Consider the following 25,659-nt stretch of genomic DNA (forward strand, 5'->3'; position numbering starts at 1 on the left):
AGAATCTTCTAAAAATGTAATTTAAAAGCTTTAGTTGTTACAATGACACGATAGTACTATTTCAATTTCTATAACCTGACAAATAAATTGAGCATCTATTTAAATAACTTGTGGATTTGCAACTAACTTGGTAGACAAGGTAAATTGTTGTAAACTATGTAATGTATGTTAAAGCAAAATGTGTTGTTTTCCTTAACTGTTATGAGTGCCAGTTGAATTGACAAATTATAAATATGCATATGAGGTTGAATTTAATATAGGGCAGCTAGAAATAACATTTTTTTTCTATCAAGGTCATTAGCTCCAGATTTCTTTGAGTCTATGAAGCAGAGTGCAATTAAGACATCCATGTGACTAAAAGGTCTTGAAGCAGAACTAAGTAACATTTGTATCCTTGTCTCTCTGCTGTCTCCAAGTCAAGAAAGTGACAATGTCCATACCATACCCTTCAGACCACTAGATGACTGAATACTATGCAAGATTGAACTAATTGTTCTTTGCATTTTTCACATACTTTCTGATGCTTGCATCCATTTTACTGAATGTGCTTCTCAATGGATTTTCAAACTTTTGTCGTTATTATGGACTTGAAAGAGTTAATTTAACTTGACAGCTTTAGGCAACTTGACTTAAAAATGCACCATTCTTTCTTAAGTGCACAACGAGTCTGTGGGTATGTTCTTGGTTTTCTTATTCACACACACACAGCAACCTAACTGCATTTTCTTTGTCCATCCTGCAAATCCAGATGCATCTTGTGACTCATCCCTGTCTGATCCACACATGTGAGACTGGTAGAAGTCTTAAACACCCAATCAGAGCTCTTGCTTTTGAGTTGTTGCCATAGCAATGCCACCACAGCAGCAACAGCAGGCTGTGTGTTGTTTGAGCTGAGAGTGGCAGACAAAAAGTACAAGACCACCAGTGTTCAAACCTCTGATTAATTAATAAAGGAATTAATTGATGATCTGTCACATCTTAAAAATTTGGGTAAGTAGTTTTATGGTTTGAGGACATAAATTAATATAAAAGGTTGTATAACTGTTTCTAGCCTGCATGTCCACATACTGCCTGTAATGAGCTACGGTGCCCCCAAGAAAATGATAAATATGTAGAAAGAATGCCGTGCTGACTTAGACAGTTATGCTTTGAGTTTATCCGATTTTTTTTTTTTACTTGTGTGTGGTATAGTTATTGGCACCTGTTAACTAAATTAAATAATACAAAACGTTACTTTTAACTACGTGTTGTCATTAGGATCGATCTTAAGAACTGTACAAATGATTTAGTGTTAAAGTCTCAAAATATGCCCCAAAGTTAGTTTTATCGATATCAACATTTATTTGTAAAAAAATAATAATAATTGTCACAAAAACAGAAGAGTCACTTGCCAGCAAATCTAGTATCATAAGTGGAATTGTGTGCTGTGGTCAGATGAGGGAAAAAAGGGGGCATTTTGTCATTTTAATGTAAACAAATATATTTATCCCTATTCTCAGTATAGCCATTTTTAACTCATTATTTTTTCTCATATTTATCAAGGTGTGCCACTAATTGAGGGCACTGGATATTGGACAATTTAGAACTTTGCCTCTAGGGTGTTATCATAAAGCTATTAGTTTTTTTATTGGTACACTGCTATTTTGTCTAATGCTTTGTAATTTTAGATTTATTTGTGTTTTTGGTTGGTATACACATATATATCTGATATCAGTACAGAGCCTCCTTGAAAAGAGCTGTGGCGTTTTTAAAGGTCACATCTTGTAGGTGCTACATTGCTTCGTTACATAATTAGTAATATGATTATCACACCGAGCGGAACATTGCTACGTCAACACAGTAAGTCATATACAAGTGTACACCCCCTCCTACCCCATTTCCCTTCTGTCTGCCCCTCTGTAATCCATTTATTCAGTCTTATCCCTGTGTATATCTGTTGTATCTCTGTTTCATTGTGCTACCCATTTGTCTTTTCTATATTTAGCCCTATCACAAAACAAACTGGATTATTATGCATTTATCTTGTACTGTATAAGCGGAACAGAGATTTTCAGACCAGACATGAAATCACTGCAGTTACAATTTTAGACTGTATGTTAAATCACGAAATGCTGTTGCTGGAAAATAGAAATCCAATACTAGGTCATGCTGTGCTAAAATGGGAATTATTAGGGGAAGTTTTGTTATTTTTTCTTCGGATAATATTTTCAGATGTTGTTGATCTATCGAGACTTTCTATGGTAGATGAGGTAATTTTTAAAATATTTCAGTCGTTTTGTATTTCCACAAAATAAAATCATATTCCTTCAAGGGTGAGTGATTGACAAAGTGTATGCTGATAATTGTCTAAGGACTACAGGTGGAAATTAGCAACTTTGCTAATAACCAACAACTAAACTAAACTCATTTAGTACAATAATCACACAATGGTTGGCAGTGCTTTACAGAAATGCTCTAAAAGGCTGTATTTGTTAAGGTTTAAGTATTGTGCTGTAAAATTACCCCCTTTTACTGTGTACTGCGTTTTAATCATTTCTTTATGTGTATTTTTTTCTATTGTTTTGTCAAATGGGTTAAAGCCGATGTTAAAGAGTTATCTTCAAACCAACATTCATAATATCATTAATATTTAAATATCTTGCCCACCTCAATTTCATTTGTAATACTCTGACAGGATGTGATACTGTAACTAGGTACTTGGGAAGGGGGGTGCGTGCGTGCGTTGCATTTAGAACATGTTTTTTCTTATGCTTTTGTTTTTGTCTGTACAGATCACAGAGCTGCTGGACGACGACAAGTGTGAAGCCGAGTGTGAAGAGCTGCCTCAGGACGGAGACGAAGGCTCCTCCGACTCACTACAGCACCCTAACCCCAAAGCTGGCCCTGCCTCCAGGTACCATAACACATTTTGAAACATGACTGCGACAGAAAAGTATTAGTAAAAGTATAAACAATAATATTAAAACTACTTTACACCAGTGACACAATAACAATAAAGCAGGAAAATCCCAATGAATATATATTTTGAAAATATGTAATATCTATAACACAAATAGCAGATTGAATTTACTTATTCAAGCATCTACAGCTCAAATCTTATCATATTACAAAACACAATAAAATACGTCTTCTTGCTGTTGCAAAGAAAATGTACAATAAATATTGAGCCTGAAAATATATTATTTTCATATATCGAAATCATACATTAGTATAATTATTATCATGAGAGGCTAGAAATGACTTCAGGAGATTTTTGATACTTTGCAGCTGATGTCATCAACATCCTCTGGGGGTGTGAAGCTAACTGAAAGCACTACTCTGTTAGAAGCTCTGTTGCTCAAGTTTGACTTAATCTGAATTTTATTCTAACACAATCTGACTATAAAATGTTAAGACATATATATATATATATATATATATATATATATATATATATTATATATACTATATATATTATATATACTATATATATATTATATATACTATACATATATTATATATACTGTATATATATATTATATATACTGTATATATATATATATATATTATATATACTGTATATATATATTATATATACTGTATATATATACTATATATATATATATTATATATACTATATATATATTATATATACTATATATATATTATATATACTATAAATATATTATATATACTGTATATATATTATATATACTATATATATATATATATACTTTATCCTAACACAATCTGACTATAAAATGTCAAGACTATATATATATATATATGCTCTTAATTAGGGATGGGACGGTATACGATATCGTTAATCGCGATGAAAAAGGTCCGCAATTAATCGTTCATGGCATTTTTTAATAATCGTGATCATCGCACACGATTATAATCGCCTTTACGGCACCACACTGCCTCATGTTTCCAGTTCCAATACAACGTTTAGATGTTAGTTCTGGTGTTTGCCCACTCTGACATAGCAATGAGACTTGTTAGCTTCTGTGCTTATCTCTGTCTGAACTATATCCTGCCAGATATCAACAATAAACAAATTCTGATCCGTAACTTTCCACAGGAACGTGCCAGTGTGCGCCTCACCCGTGCGCACAGATGAGATGCTAATGTGTGTACATCTTACATTTTTACCTACAATAAAGCAAACTGCAGAATAAAACAACACCTTTTAAACAATAGACAAATTAAGTCTAATTCATACAGCTGAACACAAATGTGCCAGAGCGCATGGTCCTAATGCGCACTATGTGCACAGAAGCAATTCTAACGATTATACACGGTATATTTTTCCTACAATTAAGTCAATAGCAGAATAAACCTTGCTTACCAATCGAGAACAGCATCCAATCCATCAAAAAATAAGGTCCTTTACTCCCGAGTCCACTGTGGAATCTTTACTCTTTGCCATGAACCGCTCCGGGTCCGAGATGCCTCTAATATAACTTGTACAAATATCCACAGTCTCCTTGATCACCTACTCCCTTTGCTTTGTCCGTTTCGTCATGTTTAAAACGCAAAACAACAGTGCGTAAAATGCGCCATTATTCACAGATTTCTGCATCTACTCAGCTTCGGCCGTTTCCCAATTCGCCAAAATGCTTTAAATGCATTATTCTAAGTATTCCTCGACGGGCACTTGCGTCACTTCCGGCGCGAGAAGGACTGGTCCATTTTGCCAGCATGGCATTGAGGAGTACACATTTTCTTCCGGGTACGTCTGTTTACAGAAAACCATGGCATGTGATACATCATTCTGTTTCGCTGCTCATTGGCTGTAAGGGGGAAATGTCACTAAATGTGTGTGATGTAATTGGTTGATTCTACAAGGGGAAGAGTGGGTCACAAACTTTCAGTCATCTGTAGCACTGATTCGCTGTCTGCGGCCTCAGTAAACCCGCAACCCCCACCTTATTGGCCAACACTGGTGTCAATCACAAGCTAACTTCTCTGGACCTTTATGGAACAAATGAGACCAACTTTGTGTGAATATGTTGCTGTTTGACATAACCAGAGCGCTCAATGTTAAGTGAAGTCCAAATTCACACTTTGTGACTTTTCTGTAAAAACATCTTTCCTGTCAGTACTGTGGTGATTGTAGGTGAAAATGGTTTGCATATCCAGAAAGACAAGCACCGCAGCTTTTTACATTGCTGTAAAGTTGTAAAGTAGGCCCGGGCCGTCGGAACGTTAACAGGTTCATAATTATCGCGATAATATCGTTAATCACGATTATTTTGGCCACAATAATTGTGAGTCTAAAATTTTATATCGTCCCATCCCTACTCTTAATTTATACCAAACTTGCTTAGCCTTGTGTTGGTAAAGATTTTGTCTTTAAATGTTGGTTTTCCAACATTTTCTTTCTTTTTTTTTATGATCATGCCACATATAGGAAATATGGAAATTATTACAGTCAATAATTTGAGTTATGAAAGATGATTTTTCCCTCACATTTTGATGCCGTACAATTCTGGGCAAGCTCTTCCTGGTAAAGTTTAGCGCCTGAGGCATGCTGCCCCTCACGTACACAGGAAAAGAAATTATCAGGCCTTCAATCCTCAGCAGGAACACGGAGATCTCCTCATCTCCTCTAAGTTCATTACAGAGCATGCTTGGGTCTGCTGTACATACCCAGAAGGGATTAAGGAGAACTAACCGATTTAGGCAGCATTTAATTGATAATAATGCCTGTAATAACCTTGGTAATCATCAAGCTAATGCTGATGATGTTGATATGGACACTTGTTAAATAAGATACATAAAGACCATGTTTTAATAGGTTGGACAAAATCTAGTACCACAAGGTCTCTCTCTTTGTTATAGTGAAAAACAATGTCATGTAATGTAATTTTTCTTACTCCCTCCAATCTAATCCCAATATGGTGCACTTTCAGTAATCATAAGAGTAATTCCCGATGTTCAAAATATGCTAAAATAATTTGACGAAGGGATGTAGTGTTTAACAAATCACTCTATGTGATGTGTTTCCATGTATTTGAGCAAAAAACTGTCTTGCCTCGATACAGACATATTGTATAAGCAGCTCCTAAGGCCAAAATGTTTACTCCATCTTCACCATGATGGCAAAATTCCCCTCTGGTCTCTGAAAGTTGTGAAAAGCACTTATAAACTCATCGTGATAAATAATTATGATGCTCAGAATGCATAAGGTAAGTGAGGAATAACATTTGACCACTGCAAACCGTTTAAAATTAACTAGTTCAGGTAAAAATCAGGTACAGCACTTTAAATTCTTGTTGTGTTGGCATTAAACAGTAAAACCGCAGTCAGTTCAGCAATTACCCAAAGTTTTAGCCTCCAATCTATACACTATGTGGCGCAGTTAACCCATTTGAACATGTGTGAGCGAGTGTGGCTTATGGATTAGACTGTAATCATCTTAAGGGCCACTGGGACATGGCTCAACATGACCCTGACTTATGCACTGTCACACCGCACTCACCCCACTATTACAAGCCAACACTAATATGAACAGAATGGGGTTTATAGAAAAGACTGTATCTACTCTAAATGTGGAAATACTGTAGGGTAGTTTGATGGCTTTTATTCTTGAGTGAAATAAGGAAGATTTATTCATGGGTCGGTAATGGTTTAGATGGCAAGTCCTGGATGAACTGGTGAGTGACCTAGTTTCACCCGAGTCACTGTCTGGACTGGAAGATTAATGTATTTGTAGATGCTATGCTACAAACATGTTATAGTATTACACATATTTGGACCACTTTTAAAAATGGTATTTCACTGGATTTGTTTTTCATAAGATGGAAACCAATCTTAAAGGAACAGTTTTAAAAAAGTTACTACAATCACAACTGAACCTGTGTTGCCAGTGTCTTAATGTGCATAACAGAGGACACATACAAGTTTTGCTTTATTCTCAGTATATGGACAGAATATACTGCACACAAGTGAACCGTGTCAGTGGAAAAGAGGCTACAGTGAGGATTCATATCCGAAATTCCTTTTTAGCTTTAAATCAGCTGGATTTCAGCATTGAAACTGGCAACCCAAATGTGAGGCTCATTCTGTTTTCTGATTCTTTGATCATCCTGAGAATCAAAACACCAAAGTATAACATCAACAACTTGGCGATCATGTCCAATTTTTTTTTGTAATAAAAAAAAAGCTGCATTACATATGTCATCACTAAAAACTGTTTCTGCTGTCTACCTTGTCTCTGAGGCCACAGTTAGGTCATGCTTATGGAATTTAAAATGTCTTTAACTTCCTTCATACTATCCAACATTAAAAAAGAGGAAGCAAGCTATAATTTGACACCGCCATAAAAATACCTTCCTCCTGGCAGACATGTAATTATGATAGAGAAAATGGATAAAACTTCAGCCCATTATAGAAATCACATTTCCACCATTTGCAATGTCTTGAAATTAACTACTCATATTTTGCGTCAAGTTGACACAATGAAATATTCTTTTTAGTATTACTCATTCCCGAATTGGTATATTGACTGATGCTACTAAATTAAATTAAATGCTTTGTACACAGTTTATTTGGTTTATTTTTTTAGCCCATAGGATTTATTAGATAGGAATAATTGGAGGGTAGATTGAGGGTGAAAAACAGACATATTCAATGAAATAGGATGGAATTGATTACAATATAGTATGGCAAGGAGTTTGATAAACTTGTTAACTTTTACTGGAATGCGAGTCATAGAATTCAATTCGTAAACACTGTTTTTATTGATCTTAATCTTTATAGCCACATTGCTGCATTGTTAGCTTGACCTCAGCAGCGCTCTGCTTAAGTAAACTACCAACTTCTGCATTCTTGTGAAACTTGCGCACGGTGACTGTAGGTAACTCGGGGAGTTGTTTGTCTGCAGTTTGACAGACAGTTAAGTGTGTCCTGTTGGCTTTGGTAGAGCTCTCCTAATAGCCCCTGTTGCTGCTTCAGACACAGTTCACATGTGACCGCGTCTTCTCATTTCATATCTATAAATATCTGCCTGGGGACCTGTATCTCAACATTTCTCACTCATCACTTGTAATTGCTCTTCTTATCCATCTGTGTTTTCTTGGGCTTTTGAATGTTAAAATATGTGTAATATTCGGTAGAGATTTGAGTTGACTGGATAGAGGTGTAGAAATATTTGCTTTGGGTAGGTTACAAATTTTAAGTTAAAAAAGGTTTGGAAAAAAAAATGTTTTAGACTCTATTGTGTGTATGGCATCCTCTGCTGGTAGCACTTGGTACTGAAGCTTTCATTTGAAGCATGGCAACATGATAATAACAGATAGATGCTTTTTAGTGGAGGTAATTAAAACTGCAATGATTAAAATGAGTTCAGTGAGACAGTTTAAAGGATGTATTTTAAGGCTCTGTACCCATTTTCCTCATGTATTTCAGCAAAGTGGTTTTCTTGCCCTAGTACAGACATGGTATAAGTAACTCTTGGGGCCAAAATATGTTCACTGCATGCTGTCTGTATCTAACTATAAAGTGTTTTTTGCCTGATAATTAGGACGTGTGCGTTAGCATGCTAGTTGTTGTTAGCTTTAAATTCACAGCAACAACCTGCTATAGTCTACTATTATACTAATAAAGTCATTGCTGTAAATAATTAGGATGCTCAGAATGCATATGGTAAGTGAGGATTAACTTCGGACCACTGCAACTAGTTTAAAATGAGCTAGTTCTGTTTTTTCACATTTTTAAGACAGTAGAAATCAGATACAGCATCTTTAATGTCTGCTCAAAAAAAACCAAAAAAAAAAACAGAAAACTAATGTGAAAATAATGCATTCAACTGTGCAAAACTGATCCCCCAAATGTGAACGTGTATGGACAAAATCATGCAGTCCCACAGTTTCTGGGTCACGCCTGCAAGCTTCAATAGATCTGTGTGTTGCTTGCACACACAAAAAAAAAAGTGTGTACTGATGAACACTCGCATATTAAAGTAAAATTGGTTACTTCGACATGTATTATTTCATATACCATGTTGCTAGTTCAGCTCATATCATGTCAACAGGTTCCATAACATACAACAGGTGTACAGTATGTTATGCTACATATAGATTTAAACAGAATGTAGGTCAGTACAGTGGCATAGGTGCTGAGTGTTCTGACCTAGTTCTAGGAGTCAAATAATCAATAAAACTGTCATCACAATCACTTCATTAAATGCCACTTAATGTAATGGTCATATATTTTCTTACAAATTGCAAGACAGAGTTTTCACCACTAATATGTTACTACAACATATTAAATAGTAAATGGTACTCTAAGTTTAAATGCTGACTTGCATAGATCAAGGTAACATGGTTTGTACAGTGTGTAATTTGATATACTTAGTGACACAGATAACAGCAGTTGCACAGTTTCTGTTGTAATGCATCACATTTTACTCCTGTGTCTTTCTTGGCTGTTTAATACATTTGGTTGAAATAAATACAAAATGCCATTAATGGGTGATTAAAATGGCAAATATACACTCTTGTCTTTCTTTAGACAACATAATGTGATTGTCAATATTAAACAATAGTACTTTCTTTTTTATTAACATGTGGTCTTGATCTGTGTAATCTCTCAGCCGACCAGGTAGGTTCCGTGTGTATATTCGTCTTATGTGGTCTTATACTTGTTCTGATACAGCTGAAGATCTTTCTAAAGCTAGTATAGATACTGCCTCAAATGAGTGTCTAGTTTTAGTATCGATTTTTTTTCGATCCTTTTGACAAATCTGATATACAGTAGAACTTGAACTAGGCGTGATTTGACCAGCTCTTAATTTTCCAGCCGTGCAAGATTGTTGACATTGTTGAGCAGTACTGCGCGGCCAATAGAAGAAACAGTGTTGAAAATAACTGTTGTATTTGTTGTAAATGGTGTTTTATTGTTTGTTTGGCGTTACTAAGAACTTTTTTGGCTCGGCAGGCTTGAACCAGTGTAATATTTTTATGGGTCTCAAATAGTTGTTTTGAAGTTGCTGCCTAAGGTGTTCTGTTGCATATCACTTTATTAAAGATGACGCAATATCAAATTTTAATTTTAGATTAATGTAAGAGGAAACATTACAACTTTAGACTGAGAGCTAAATCTCGAATTACAGTTAGATAGAGATCACCATTCCTCTACAACGTACATTAAATGAATTATAAAATGGCTATTGATACTAATGTCATCACCATTCCCTGGGAGGTGAAGTTAGCTGTAGGCACTGCTCTGTCTGAAGCTCTGTTATTCAAGTTAGACTTTAATCTGAGCTTTATTTTAACACAATCTTACCAAAAAGAAGTGACTTAGTTGGAACTATAACAGGTGCGCTAATTTGTGCAGTTAAACATGTCTCTCACACAAAAACTTTTTGGCTGTGTTTGCTACTGTGTGCATTGTCACCATGGTAACTGCTAAGCGTTCCATCATAGACATACAGGAAAAAAACACCCACAGCGTGATGTCACTACAAAGCATCATTTCATTTAAGTTTACTTTTTGTGAATAGCATTTTTCATAGTTGCTGAAAACAGATTGTGACTTCACATCGCAAAGCTTTATGGGAAACGCTCTTAGACCAAACAAACACCAAAACAAAGCCATCCGATCTGTCCTCCCTCATCAAAACAACCTCCTTGTTTACAGTTCTAACATTCAGTAATATTAACTTGTCATGCTTTCTTGCAGTGTTTAAAATATATAAATACTAATACAAATTCTTAATTTCTATGCAAATTATTATTATTTGATTAATAAAAATGATCTTAACATTTTAGTTATTTTTTGGGACTAGAAATTCTTCTTAAAAATTCCTCCATTTTCTTAACTTACGGCATTCTCATAATATAATCTTTCAATCGGTTGCCCCAAAAGTCAAGGCACTACCTCAACATAACATTGCAGCCTATTATGTGTAAAACACCCTGATCTCTCCTCATAGTTACTGACCAACATTCAAACCCCCCTCCCACTTGATCTCAATTGGTCGAGAGATGCCCTTCCACCCTCCTCATTGGTTCTGAGCCACCGTCCCTTCTGTTTGATTGGCTGTCCCAAGCTCACCTCTGCAGCTCATATATTTGAGCAGTGCCGTGGATGTTTACTGCAGCACTTTTCCTGCTTCCCCTCTCTCTCTCCCTCTCTCCCTCACACACACACAAGCTTGCACTACCAGAATGCACTCGGGTAATACCCCTGCCTCTCCGCAAGATTTAGTGGCACGGACTTCTCAAAGCGCTCTACTGGGATAACTGGAAGCATTGCAAAGGGAGACCACACAACTAGATGGAAGCAAGGAATTGTGCTGCAGTAACAAGTCAACGCACTTCCCGGAGAATACTCTTGGATAAATATTGGACACGAAAGAAAAATTGAAGATTTTGAGATTAAAACCAAATCTAAAAGGACAAAGAACTGAACAAGACCTGTAACAAAGATGAGAATGGCCTGTGACATTCTACTGCAGAGGTAAACACTGAAAGGTTATGTAACATGTTTTGCCAAGAGAATGCATGAATGAATTAATACAATGAATTACAGTTACTTTTATATTATTAGTAGTAATGCAATTTGTGTTTAGAAATCTGCTTTACAAAACTGTGGTGTTATCTCTTGTATTAGATGTCAAAATATGTAACGAAAGAGGAGACTGAATTACTTAACATCTGATATTGTGTTATGTAATGTTTTCATAATGACTGAGCATGTGTCAGCAGTTTTCTCAAAGAGGCCATATGTTTTTCTCATTCATTAAATTTTTTTTTATATTTTTGAAATCTATGTTTGGTTTAATTAGTGATGCAAGAAGGGAGGTTGAAGTAGTCATCTAATATGCTGTTGTCATGATACCAAATTTCAGACTTGATTTCGAAACTAAAGAATAGACTCAATACTCAATTGCGATTCCGATACCATGATGATAATAAAAAACATGCGATCTTATATCTGTGCAATCCCTCCAACATCCATTGGTAGGTTCCATAGTGGTCCATAGGTGTATACTAGTTCATGTGGTCTTATACTTGTTCTGACGCTATTATGTGAATGTGACATTTTTTTGTATTAATACCTGCTCAAATAAATATCTACTTTCAATACTAGTTTTGGTATCGATAAGAATCAGATTTTCGATACTTTTGACAACATAAGTCTAGTTTTGAGTTGCTGATTAGCTTGGCATGCATACTAACAAGGCAAATGGAATGATGTTGTGAAAGTAATGCAGCCAGTGCAGACCGGACTTGACTTGAGCTTGAAGGGCATCTGAAGCATAAAATTCATTGGTCTGAAAAAGATTGCTTGGCATTTGTTATGACTCTTCTCAAGCCACCGGTGCCTAAAGAACAGTATTGCATATTTTCTTATGTACATAGTAATAGAAACTAAGTAATATAAAATTTGTATTGGTGCTTATCAGATTTTAGAATGCAATGTCGTCTTACTCCCAGATGGGGGCAAGAGACAGTTTTCCCTATTGATTACATTGTACTTTACCATAAAATTTCTAAAGGTAAATACACAGTTGTTGAACCTGATCATTTTTATGAGTGATTAGAATCAGTCAGAACTTACTATATTACAACATGAATCTGCATTTTAGGTGTCCTATCTGGATTAAATATTATTGGCCTATAGAATGTTGTGATATCATCTGAAACTATGGATGCACCGATATTGATAATGTTATTGAATATTGGTGCCAGTGCTGAAAAATTTTATGGTGCGTTTATCAGTTCCATGATATCGGTTAAGCCGATACCTTGGTTGGACATTTAATTTGATGTAATAAGACTATTTACGGGCTGATTTTGGCTTAGAATGCCTTTTATTCATACAAAGCAGTTTTGTAGTTATTTGAAGGATAAATAACAGTTGTGTAACATAGTTGGATCTTTTGTGTAATAAGTTAACTGTGTTTTAAGGAAATAAGTGGCATTTTCTGTCCTTACAATGGTATCGATGAGTATCGGCAGACATTTAAAGAGGTAAAGTATCGTATCAGAACTGGAAAAGCTGGATTGGTGCATCCCTACCTGAAATCCAGCAATATCTTTGTATGCCCCATTTAATGTTCTTTATAGAGTTGTTGAGTAATTATTTATGTAACCTTGTAACTGTAGATTTCTGTGTCAACTACAGCTAACCCATGTTGAGTAAATATAACAAATCTATACAAATGTTGAGGATTTCAAAGTAAGTTTGCAGGTTCTATTATGAGTCCTCACTCTCAAAGCACTATTTGCTGCTGTATAATGAGACCCAAGCTCACTGTGTGTTAACCTTGTATTGAGTATAAAGATAATGTTTGGTTGGATTATACATAATTCTGTTGGCCTGGAGCTCTGTAAATGTTTACCGTTCCACTGGCACAAAATCTGTTCACAAGATGGTGAAGCTCTGAGTGATGACTGTGCATGTGTGACTATCTACGACCAGGGTGAATGCTGAGTAGGAGATTAATAGTCTGCACGAATGGTATTTACTATATGTAGACAACTATGCAAAAAGAAAACACTGCATCTATCATATGGGTAAACAGCTGAGTGGGAGGGTGAGGAGGAGACTGCAGCAGATACTGGTTTGCTGACAAGGCGACTTCTGGAATCATAACTAACCTTAAAGTCACCTTGTCTACACTCGGACGCTTTCAACACCTTTTGAAATGATTATGCAGCCTTTCTTTTTGGGCTGCCACATTTAATCATGGGTCGCAGGGTCTCAGGAGGATAAAACATATATCAAAAACATCAGTCATATTTGGTTAATCATAATTGTGGTCTGAACTAAAACAAATGCAAAAAAATGTTTTATAACGTAAGATAGTTGCATTATTAAATCAAATGTCAAACTCGCAGTCACCATATTTTGACCTTTTTTTTTGTTTTTGTTTAATGTGTCTTGAAAATCAAAATGTTCTATTCAAATTTTAAAATAAATGAAAATAATCAGTGCATAGCCAATTACTAAAATAATCATTAGTTGCAGCCCTACTTTCTTGTAATATTTCTAGGTCTGTTACGATAACAAATTTTGTGGGATATATTGTTAAAGAAAATATAGAAAATAAAAGATAATATTGAAACTAATCTATGCCACTGACAACCCTGAAGCACAATAACCCTCAAAAACCTATTCTATATTGTCAATATTGTTAAAAAAAAAAAAGCTTTTTACCATGAGATAAATAAATAGAATTAACCACTTTACTATTTAATTTGTATCTATAATGAGTCATAGAAATGATTTATTCAACCTTTTGTGGCCTAAATCTAGCTGTAAAAGAGAAATCACTTGGCAAATATGGTAAAATAGTTTATCTCCAACTGGAAAAAAATTAATAGCGCAATTTTCTGGGCGTCCGATTACAATTTCAATTTTATCACAATACGTGTACAGTCAGCTGAACCTGCCTTTGCTGAAACTTTATACTTAATTGCAATTGGTTAAATTCTCTTGTTATTCACTCAGTACAATGTGTATACAAGAAAACGTATCTTAGTATAAAGCTGCATTCAAGAGAAAATAAGTGAATCATTATATTGTGATTTTCATCAAGCATATATTGTCACAGGAATGAGATTATGATTTGATTTTTATGACCACATTTTCCATCCCTATCTTCAACACATTTAAAATATTTGTCTCCTATAATGCAATAATTGATTTCAAAATCACTATAACATTGGTAATCATAGTTGAACTTCATCTGCTGTGGTGTCAAACTATCACTGTACTAATAAATAATTCTGTGTTACCACTTTTAATGCTATTTTAAAGGGAAGTGTATCTTGTGACTTGGCTCAGAAAAGGTATCCAGCATAACTAGTGAACTGAGGCCAAATGACACTATAGAATTGACTTACTATAAAAAGGCATATTGTCAAAAACTACAGAAATGACCGCCAGTAGCAATTTCCCAGATGCAGATATTTCAAAGACTAAAGCTAATCTACCTTTGAAGCCTCTTAGCTACAAAGACACATGTGCCATGAAACCTAAGTCCCTGCAGAGTCACAATGGAGCCAGATCAAATATTCTCTGTGTGTGCTGGGCTGTGGAGATTATGTAATGTCGCCCAGTTCTGAGTCCGGTATTGAGGGCTATGTTTAGATTGGAAAAAGAATCAAGTTGTGGAATATTGGAGCACACACTGGTTTAAAAAAAAAAAATGTTACAGCATAGCATTAACAGTGAGCACACATTCCTCTACTTAAAAGGGCCCATATTACGCCATTTTCTGGTCTATGATATAATGTTGTTTCCTCATCACAAACATACTTGAGTTGAGTTTTGCTTTATTCACACATGTTTAGCACACAAACTCTGCATACTTGGGCTGACTTCTCTCAAACAGAAAATGCTCTATTCCACCTTGTGATGTCATGTGATAATATAGGAAGTGCTCCACACTCCATACACCTTCACTAGAATCATTTGGATAATTTCAGCCGTGGAATTGCCAGTCTGTACTAAACACAAGGTAAAATGTAGACGTTAACTTGAAAACTACCGGTTCATGACATCACAAGGTGGAACAGAGAATTTGGAGCTTAGGAGATGTAGACGGACTAATACAAAAGGCAATTCCAGGTATGTTTTTGATCAGCTAACAACATTATAACATAGTTTAAAGCTCACATGAGTGATAGGATCTTTAAACAATGGCAGGTGTCAAAATTGTGTCAGAAATGTGAGAAAAGTTTCATTAGCAATAAATTAGTGTATGATTCAGTAGATTTTTAGACCTCGTATTTTCTGTCCAAACTATTGTGTTGAAGTGATACTAAAATTTCAAACTCTGTATTAAGGCTTGTTACTCAATACCAATTTTTACATCACAATGAAGTGACTTTTGAAGTGACTTTTACTACATTTAAAAGGTATTTAAAGGAGTGGCTTAGATCAACACAAACATGTGAACACAATTCATAGTTACTTAGTTTTAGCTTTACATAAAATACTCGACTTATAGGACTTGTACAATACACCTTGCACTTTAGGTTATGTGCAATACACTTTGCACTTTAGAACTTGTGCAATACACTTTGCACTTTAGAACTCGTGCAATACACTTAGCACTTTAGAACTCGTGCAATACACTTTGCACTTTAGAACTCGTGCAATACACTTAGCACTTTAGAACTCGTGCAATACACTTAGCACTTTAGAACTCGTGCAATACACTTACACACAGCACTTTAAAAGTTGTAGTAACCCTCCTGAGTCCTTTTTCTGTATTTGACTGTATTTTGTGTATGTGGTATTTTATGTTAAATATGACCATCAACCTGTCCAGGGACAACAGATGGAAACTAGCCTGTGGCTAAAATCTGGCATATTTACATATGTATCTTATGTTCATTAATATGCACTGTCCCTTTTCTAAATAAATAAATAAATAAATAAAAATAAAAGATGATAGAATGTAATTTTCAATACACAATAATATTAGTTTTACCAGGTGGCATCTCGTAGTATTTCTAGAACAATCTTTTAGCTAGATTGAATTAAAATGTTTGGAGTATAGAGTTTATTAACATCACTTGCTTCTAAAATTATTATGATTATAATTTTTTTAAGTTCTTAGTTATATTCTGACTTATAAATAAACCTAAATAAAGGTTGTGGATTGACCGAGTACTCTTGGTGGAAGGTACATACTAATTTTACTACATACTGTACTGTGTGCATGTTTATGTAACAAATAAACTTAAAGTCCATATGACAGGCTAGACCACTCATTTAGCTAAAATATAGTTAACATAATTATATGTAAGATCTTACAAAAAAATCGTACCTAGTTTTTTCTAGTTTTGCAATTTTGGCAAAGTTTATCATTTTACTTCCTGGTGGGACATGGGCAGCAGATATGACATAGAGGTATGTTACCTAGCAACTATAATGTTAACAAGGAAACGAGTCTGAATTACACAATGGTTATGATTTGACAAATAAAATAAATGACAGCACCTTTATTTTGTTAAATCAGTGTTTAAACTGTCAGAAAAAAATCCCTTCCTTGCAAGTTGATTGTCTCTGTATTTTTTTCAATGGAATCAATGACATGGGTAGAGGTATTCTTTCAGAACTCGTGCTACTTCCTGTATTTGTACTTTTTCTTTCTTTTTTTTTTTACTTCTCTTCACAAACTGCCACTTGACTGATGTAAAATTCTGATGAATATTTACCTCAGGTGCTATCCCATAAAACCAAGTCATTATTTCAAAAATATATTGATCTGTTAGTTCCCTTTAAACTTAAACTTTTAATGTTATTATTGTACCTGGATTTGGCAGTGAGGATGAGGTGTCTGCATATTATTTAGCAAAAATATATTGCAATAATACAATTTGTATATTAAGAGAAATTAAATGTTTTGCAATGATAGGATCTTCCCTCTGACAGTGTTTTAATATTATTTTTGTGTTTAAAGTTTAGTATTTTGTATGTTCTGCTTACCTATCACATTTTCAAGCGTGTCACTCTAAAAATGGATTGAAATAAAACCTGTTAGAGTTGTATTAATAATTGATGTTATTGATCCACCTGGAGCTGTTGAAAGGCTCTTGAAGGTTCATTGCATAAGCCCAGCTGCTGCTTGTTCTGATCAGATGAATGTGACTCCCCACAGCGGCACAGTAACATACATCTGACTTTGGCCCGACCTTGAGTTATGTAAACTCTGTGTTGACGTGCCTTCTCCCTGACTCACACTTCCTGCACCAAAGAACATTGCAGAACAATGGTGCAGTCTAAATAAGCCGCTGTGTAAATAATCGTTATTAGGGTTGTTCTATAAATGATTTCAAGATTCTCACAAAATTATTTTCAGTAACTTTTCTTTACTATTATTTTAAATTTTTACACAGTGCTTTTCCATCTTCTAGGCACCCAATTCTTTTAAAATTTTATTCTCTTAACAGTAAAATAGGGTGACAGTAGCTCAGTGGTTAGAACGTTGTTCCCCCAACCCGAAGGTCGGAGGATCGAGTCCCACTCGGACCAAGTTCTGTCGTTGTCTTAGACCCTTGGTGTGTGCGCGAATGATTGGTGGTGGTCAGAGGGGTCGGAGGGGCCGATGGCGTAGATTGCCAGCCTTGCTTCTGCCAGTCTGTCCCAGGGCAGCTGTGGCTACATTCGTTGCTTACCATCACCAAGTGTGCACCAAGTGCATGAATAATGACTATATAATAATGACTATAGTGTAGTGCATTATAAGTGTAAGGTGTTGTTATTATGATTATTATTATTAAAATATTGTCAAATATGTGCTATTATTTAAAAATCTTGAAATTATACACATTTAAAAATGTCAAGACAATTCCAAACTGTAGGAACCCTTTGCAGTCCATGGCACTTTTCACATATTACTTGGTGCATATATTGAGTCCAATGTAACATATTTAATGCTAGTTTTAAATTATGACACACTAGAGTAGACCAATACTTAACAAACTTACTATAACTAAAGAACTTCTAAATCAGATCTAAAAGAATTTAAAAAGGGTCTATATCCGGACTAAACAGAACTGAAGTAGGTACAAACAGGTCCAAGCGAGATTAAAACAATGAACTAAAAGTAGTTAATTCTTTATTATAGTGCCTTATGTATTTTTGCAAGACTGTTTTAAAACATAAACAGTGTATTGTATATAAATGGGTCATGCTCACTCATAGAATCTAATGTGAGACAATGTTTTGTTTATAGTAAACCAGAGGACTAAACAAAAATTTCTCTTTGTGTTTGGTCTGTCTGGAAGTTTGCACATTTTGTCAACTTACAATTGTATGTTTCTATCTGTTTTCTGGTTACTTCTGAGATATTCAGGTTTAAAGTTCTAATCACTCATAGAACAAAATGGAATCTGGAAATGAGTTTTTGCTCATATAAACCTAAAAATATTACAAAGTCCTGATAAAAATTTACAGAAAGTATTCAGAAACAAGAAGATATGAATAACAAATTTTGACAAGAACATCAGATAGAACCTCCTAATTCTAAGAGGAATATTTGCTAAAATTTGCTTTAATATTGTACAAGTTGTTTAGTCAGCTGTCATAATTATGTTAACGTCGAAGTCTGTTCTTTCTCTTTTATTGGCTCTTTACTTGGAATGCAGTGAGGAGGGAGCTGCTTGGTACATGATGTTCTAACCACATTGTCCTCTGTGTGTCTCTATAGCTCCCACCTCTCTCCTATATCCATCTTGCCCGCCGACTCAGCGCAGTAAGTACACAGACACTGCACAGTATCCACAGTAACGTGTCAGTTTTCCTGGACGGCGAACTAGAAGCAGGAGTCGAGAAGGCCGGGCAGTTTCAAATCAGTCTCTTTATTCAGCAGATGCAGGCATCAATCGAATGAAACACCAACTGTCTCCTGTTTTACATCTCTACTGTGGCTCCTTATATACTAGTTAACACACGTCATAATTCCTCAATAATTAGCTAGAAATGTACAGCACGCAGATTGTTATCTGGGTTCAATGAAGACAAAGTGCACAAAAACAAGCATTTTTAGCTGATCTTTCAAAGTATCATCATATATGGAGGTTCAGGGTACATATACAATCTCATGCCACGTTGGCGCACACGTAAACAGGAGTACAAAGTATGATTTACCATATTACATGGAATAATAATCTCACAATTTCCCCTTTTGATCACATTTACACATGTGATCATCAAAACAAAATCAAAAAACAAAAAAACAAAAAGCTACTTTCACATAATAATACATTCAACTTAAAGTTCCCATATGTGAGTAAAATTTTAGCTTTAGCTTTAACCACCCTGATTATAACACAACCCAGCCCTTAGGCTAACATAGCACATAAATCAATACATGACTCTCGGACAGCAAATAAGAAACAAGGAGCACTTACTAGGATTCAGAATTTGTTTTCTTGTATACTTTTTTAGCAATCTACATAATTTTGACCAAACTTAGTCAATTGATTCGGGACCTGAGAGTTGGGACCCTACAGAGAGTAATAGAATTTGTGACGAGGGGTCTTTTTTTGTTAGGGCAGTTGCAATCAATCGTTCTACTAGAGATCGGAGACATGGGATAACACAGCATCCAATTATGATCAAGATAGCAATTACAGTCAATATTGTAGTAATGACAGATATTATGGTCGTAGTCCAAGGACCAAACATCCCGTATAACCAATTTGACCAAGTGTTTTCAGATACGCCAGAATTCTTAGCAAATTCCATGGACAAGGACTTAAGTTTGTTCAAAGCTTTTGCAATACTTCCATCGGGTGAGGTATTATTTGGTATATAAGTACAGCATTCTGCTCCAAACATGCTGCATACTGATGATTCTTTGGCAAGTAACATATCTAGAGCAATCCGATTTTGCCAGGCCATAAGTGACGTAGGGCCCAATTGCTCTACGATGCCTTCTATTGCCTCAATTGTGTAATTTATAAATCTTTGTTGATTATAGTAGAGATAATTTATCCAAGCCGTATTTTTAGTAGCAGTTACTCCAGCAAATAAAACTGAAGTAAATCCAGCCGCAACTACATCTTGTGCTTTGAACTCATTTGGAACCCCCATGGGTATACCGATAGAACTGAGGTAGATATCTTCATTAAATGATCCTTGGAGTTTGGGTTTAGATTGAGGAGACAACGACCTTTTGAATACATGATTATTTCCTGAGTTAACTCTGTATGACAATTGAGTTTGTTTTAAATTTAGTGAATTTGCTGGACCTATGGTAAATGGAATAATTAACATAATCGGTGCACAAACACCTGACCATGTTTTTGGTAGAATGGCATACAAACGTAAATTTGCACATAACCACCAAATATCTGCACGAGCAGTATTATGGCCGTTCAGAAAAGCAAATTCTCTATAATTATCAGAAGATAAAGTCTGATTACAAAAATGTTTAGTGAAACTCTCTATTTCATTTTTATCATTTTTCCCTGCGTCTGTACGCATAATGGTATCTTTAAGGAAACACGTATATTTAGCTATTCCCAGAGTCCAGGATGTCGGCACATCCTTGGAGGCTACTACTGGTAGTTTATTATGAAGTTGATAGCATTCATCAGTTTTATCAAATGAATTTTTAGTGAAGAGTTTAAGTATGCAAGTTAGGTCTTTTTCATTAGAATATGGTATTGATGTAGTTGTTAATCGTGGTCTAGCTGCAGAACATGCAATGCAATCTTCTGTAGTTAAAGTATGGGCGGTATACTGTACCCATTTTAGCCAAGTATTTTCATTCATTTCGTGCCCTGTTTCAATTTTAATTGCTTCGGTTAGGGAAATTAAATCATTTTCTGGAGCAGGTTTATTAGGTTTCAAAATTGTTGTTTGGATGTAGCCTTCAAAATTTAACTTTAGTTTTCTATTGCAGGGTACAGTATCAATTTTTGAACACTGGAATCCTATAGAATAGATTCCAGAGTCATTAAGTGTTGGATTTTTAATAGATAATACTAAAGGATTGCATCTTTGAGTAATTGATTTGCGCCCTCTACAATGTTTTAGGTCCTTTTGATAAGAAGCATGATTTTTCCTAACTTTTGTTAAAGTAATTCTCTGTTGTAAGCCAATTTCAAAAGTATCTTTTTCTTTATTATATTGTCCACTGGTACTTGTTATAACTCTGGCGATCTCTATAACCTTATCATTTTGAGCATTTACCTTGGTCAGACATGTATCTTTGCAGACAATTTGTACATTTAAGGCATGGTCTATAGCAGGTGCGTCTTGCATACAGTCTAGTACTTCGCACACATCAAAAAGTACGTTGCACGTTTGTCCTTCATAACAATATTTTAGAAGTTTTGGTGTCCCTCTCTTTACTCTTTTCAGTGCCCATTGTCTCTTACCTGTATTGTTTGTTGTCAGCTCGGTTGTTGTTTTGATTGTTGGCTGTCCGAGGCCATTCTCAACACTTCCATGAATAAGGGGAACGTACCAACACACTAGAACAATAGAAATTAGCATAATTAGTGTGATCCAGAATAGACAATGAAAATTTTCCAAAAGTTTTTTCAAAAAATATGGCTTAAAAAATGGCCTATACTCTCCTTCTCCCGCTTCTTCTTCTCCCCCTTTCTTCCTCCTCTTCTGGAGCCCCAGTGTCAGAAGGTGGTCGGGGTTGTTCATCAGGGTCGCTGTTTCCAGCGATGTCTGGATTTGGTCGGCTTTCTTCATTCTGCATGGTAGATGTGGTGGCAATGTCAGTTTGGATTTGGGTTAGACTTCGTTCACTTGGGTCTACTGGTGACTTAAAGCAGTGTGATAAATGGTACCACACTTTAGATGTTTCTTTTTGAACTTGTACTGATCTTCCAGTGGACTGTAGAACTTGATATGGACCAGTTTGATATGGTTGAGTCCAGTTGTGTCGTTTGTGTACCTTCACATACACAAAAGATCCCGGGGTTATGTTCATCTCTGGATCAATTACATCTTCAAGATCATGTGTTCTTTGTCTACATTTATGTAGTTGCATCACTATTTCTTGGAGCTGCTGAACATATGAGTGATGTTGTTTGTCCCATTCTATAAATGGTGTATCTTCAGTGAATGAGCCTTCTGGTTTATGCATTTCTCTGCCTGTTAATAGGAGATGAGGAGAATATGACGTGGTTTTGTTCACGCTATTTCTGATGTCCATCAAAACAAAAGGTAAGGCAGTGACCCAATCAAGTTTGGTGGTTTTCCAAACCTTTGCAAGTTTTCTTTTGACAGTGGCATTCATCCTTTCACATACCCCTTGACTGGCCGCATGATAGACAGTACCAAAACGTTGGGTGATATTAAGAGCCTTTAGCACATCACGGACTATTTTAGCAGTAAAATGTGTCCCGTTATCTGACCTTATGACGTGTGGAATGCCAAATCGTGGGAAGACATCAGTAGTTAGGTGCTTAACTACTTCCTTGGCAGTTTCCGTCTTGCAGGGGAACGCTTCAACCCATCTTGTATACTCACAGACTATGACCAGTAGATAGCGATATCCTCGAACTCTCATTTCTGGACCCATGTCTGTAAAGTCCATGACAATTCTTTCAAAAGGCTTATTGGGAAGAGTATAAGTTCCTGGCGGTGGTTTACAAGCTTTCTTTGGATTCATGGTTTGACAAATGCGACAATCATCTATCCAATATTGCATGATAGACTTCATGTTTGGGTGCCACCACAAATCGATATGTTTGAGGATGGCTTCGTAGCTACGATGAGTAGGGGTGTGGTATTCGTCGTAGAGCATCTGCAGCAGTGAGATAGGAGCCACAATTCTTCCTTCATGATTTCTCCAGATTCCTGAAGGATCTTTAATGGCCCCACGTTGTTTCCAAGCACCATGTTCGTATGCTCCAGCTGCTTCTTGAATTTCTCTTATGTATGTTGCATCGATCAGGTTTGCATCAGGTAACTTCTCAATCTTTTCTTCAGTGCAAACAAGCATGTTTCTTGGATTATAATTTGCAGCTTTCTTTGCAGCTTGATCTGCGGCTTGATTGCCCAGGGAAATGGAGTCTGTTCCCTTGGTGTGAGCTTTGCATTTCATGATAGCAAGTCTTGATGGCAATTGGACAGCATCTATCAGTTGTTTGATCAGTTGTTCATGCTTAATTGGAAGGCCGGTCCCAAGTTTGAAACCATTTCTGATCCAGCCAGCTAAAGACAATGTGACAGTCTTGTAAGCATAAATTGAGTCTGTATAGATGTTTACTGCTTTGCCTTCTGAAAGTTGTAGTGCTCGTAACATTGCTGTTATTTCAGCTACTTGTGCAGAACCTTTTGCTATCTGCTGGGCTTCCATCAGACGATATTGGTTAGAGGGCAGTTGTTCCACCACTGCATACGAGGACACAATATGACCTTCTTTTGCTCTGTATGCACATCCGTCACAGAAAATGGTCATCTCTGGGTCTGAAAGAGGTGTAGTATGCAAATCTGCTCTCACATACAGTTCAGTTCTGACTTTTTCTTCACACACATGTGAAAGTCCTTCAGTCTCCATATTTACTGCCATATTGGTATTTCCTCCTTCAAAAGTAATATGGGACTGTTTCAAAGTCTTTGAAATATGATTGGATCTTCGTGCAGTAGTTATGAACAAACGAGAGTTGAGATAAGCAAGTATCCCATGTTGAGTGTGCACCACCAGTGGATGATTTTGTACAATATGTGAAGTCTTCTCAATTGTCTTTGCCAGAGCAGCCAGATAACGAGCACAACCAGGTTGAGTTTGTTCATGGGGATCCAACTTACAAGAGTAGTGTTTCAGCACTCTTCGGCTCTGATGATGCTTTTGATAGAGAACAGCTTGGACAAATGATTGTTTCTCTGTCACATCTAGATGGAAGGGAATGTCATAATTTGGAGCACATAGGCTGCATGCTGCACAAATAGCTTGTTTTGTCTTGATAAATGCTTCTTCAGACTCCGTCGTCCACTGTAAATTGGCTGAGAGGTTATGCATACCATGGGGCTTAATGAGTTCTCGGAGGGGCGTTGTGAGTTCGGTATAGCCAGGGACGTACTCCCGAGAGTAATTGCAGAGTCCCAGGAAACTGAGCATTTGACGTACCGTAGTTGGTTTTGGAGTACTCAGGATAGCATCTTTGTTGTTGGCAGACACTCCTTGCGCACCGTTCGACACCTCTCGTCCGAGAAAATGCACAGTTTGTCTTGCAACTTGTATCTTTTGCTTTTTTACCTTGTACCCCTTTTTCGACAGATGTGTGAGCAGTTGTACTGTTGCTTCTAGGACCTCTTTTGCCGTTTTTCCAGCGATGAGGATGTCATCCACATAAGTGATCAGAGTGCATGTCTCTGGAAACTTCAAATCTGCCAGGTCTTGTCTTAGGAAGTGGCTGAAATAACCGGGACTGTGTTTCCATCCCATGGGCATTCTTCGGTAGGAATAGACTTTGTCTCCGTGTCTGAAAGCAAAATACCTCTGGGAGGAGGCCTCCAAGTTGATTGTGAAGAATGCATTTGCCAAGTCTAAGACAGTGTAATACTTATGCTCTGGTGACAGATTATTCAAGGCGATGTAGGGGTCTGGCACTGGATATGATTCTCCAGCTGTAACTTCATTGATTGGACGGAAGTCTTGAACCATCCTCCAGTTCTGCAAGTCCGATTTCTTCACTGGAAAGAGAGGTGTGTTGTATTCTGATTCAGTTTCATATATCACTCCAGACTCCAGCAATCCATTAATAGTTTCTTGAATCCCCATTACTTGGTCTTCTTTGAGTGGATATTGGGGATGGTATATCGGCTTGCTTGTGGTGAGTTGCACTTTAACAGCATGTTTCGTCTGACCCACATCATTCGGGTGCATCATCCATATGTGTGATGGTACTTGGGCAAGATACCTCTCTGTATCCGGATGATTCTCGAAAATTCGTTGTCTGGATTGCTTGGATGCTCTTGTGTTATCTTCAGAGCCCTGAGGTAGCACAATTCTGAATATTTTGTGTTGTGAGTTGTAGAACACACCTCCGATTTCGGTGGCTTCATACTGAAGACTTGAAGCCAGCTTGACCATTGGACCAAGTTGTCTTGGTGAATGATGTTTGGATATGGCCAGCGATACGTGTGGTGTGCTTTCTTCACTCCCCCTGGAATACGGTCTCAGTTCTTCTGGGAGGGAGACTGCGAGTGCCATACCTTGAGGGCCCA

At 36.3% G+C, this 25,659-nt stretch overlaps 1 protein-coding gene across 5 annotated transcripts in view; it reads left to right on the plus strand.

Moving 5' to 3' along the window:
- Positions 1-25,659, plus strand: part of fam13b (family with sequence similarity 13 member B) — a 106,755-nt gene that overhangs the window by 39,312 nt on the left and 41,784 nt on the right. For all 5 annotated transcript variants that reach the window (XM_033974713.2, XM_055225070.1, XM_055225071.1 and 2 more), the window contains exons 7-8: positions 2,772-2,893; positions 19,166-19,210. In XM_033974713.2, coding sequence (XP_033830604.1) covers positions 2,772-2,893; positions 19,166-19,210 — 167 coding nt within the window. The remainder of the gene's footprint in view (positions 1-2,771; positions 2,894-19,165; positions 19,211-25,659) is intronic.

This window comes from Periophthalmus magnuspinnatus, chromosome 10 (assembly GCF_009829125.3).
Source record: "Periophthalmus magnuspinnatus isolate fPerMag1 chromosome 10, fPerMag1.2.pri, whole genome shotgun sequence".
Lineage (NCBI taxonomy): Eukaryota > Metazoa > Chordata > Actinopteri > Gobiiformes > Gobiidae > Periophthalmus > Periophthalmus magnuspinnatus.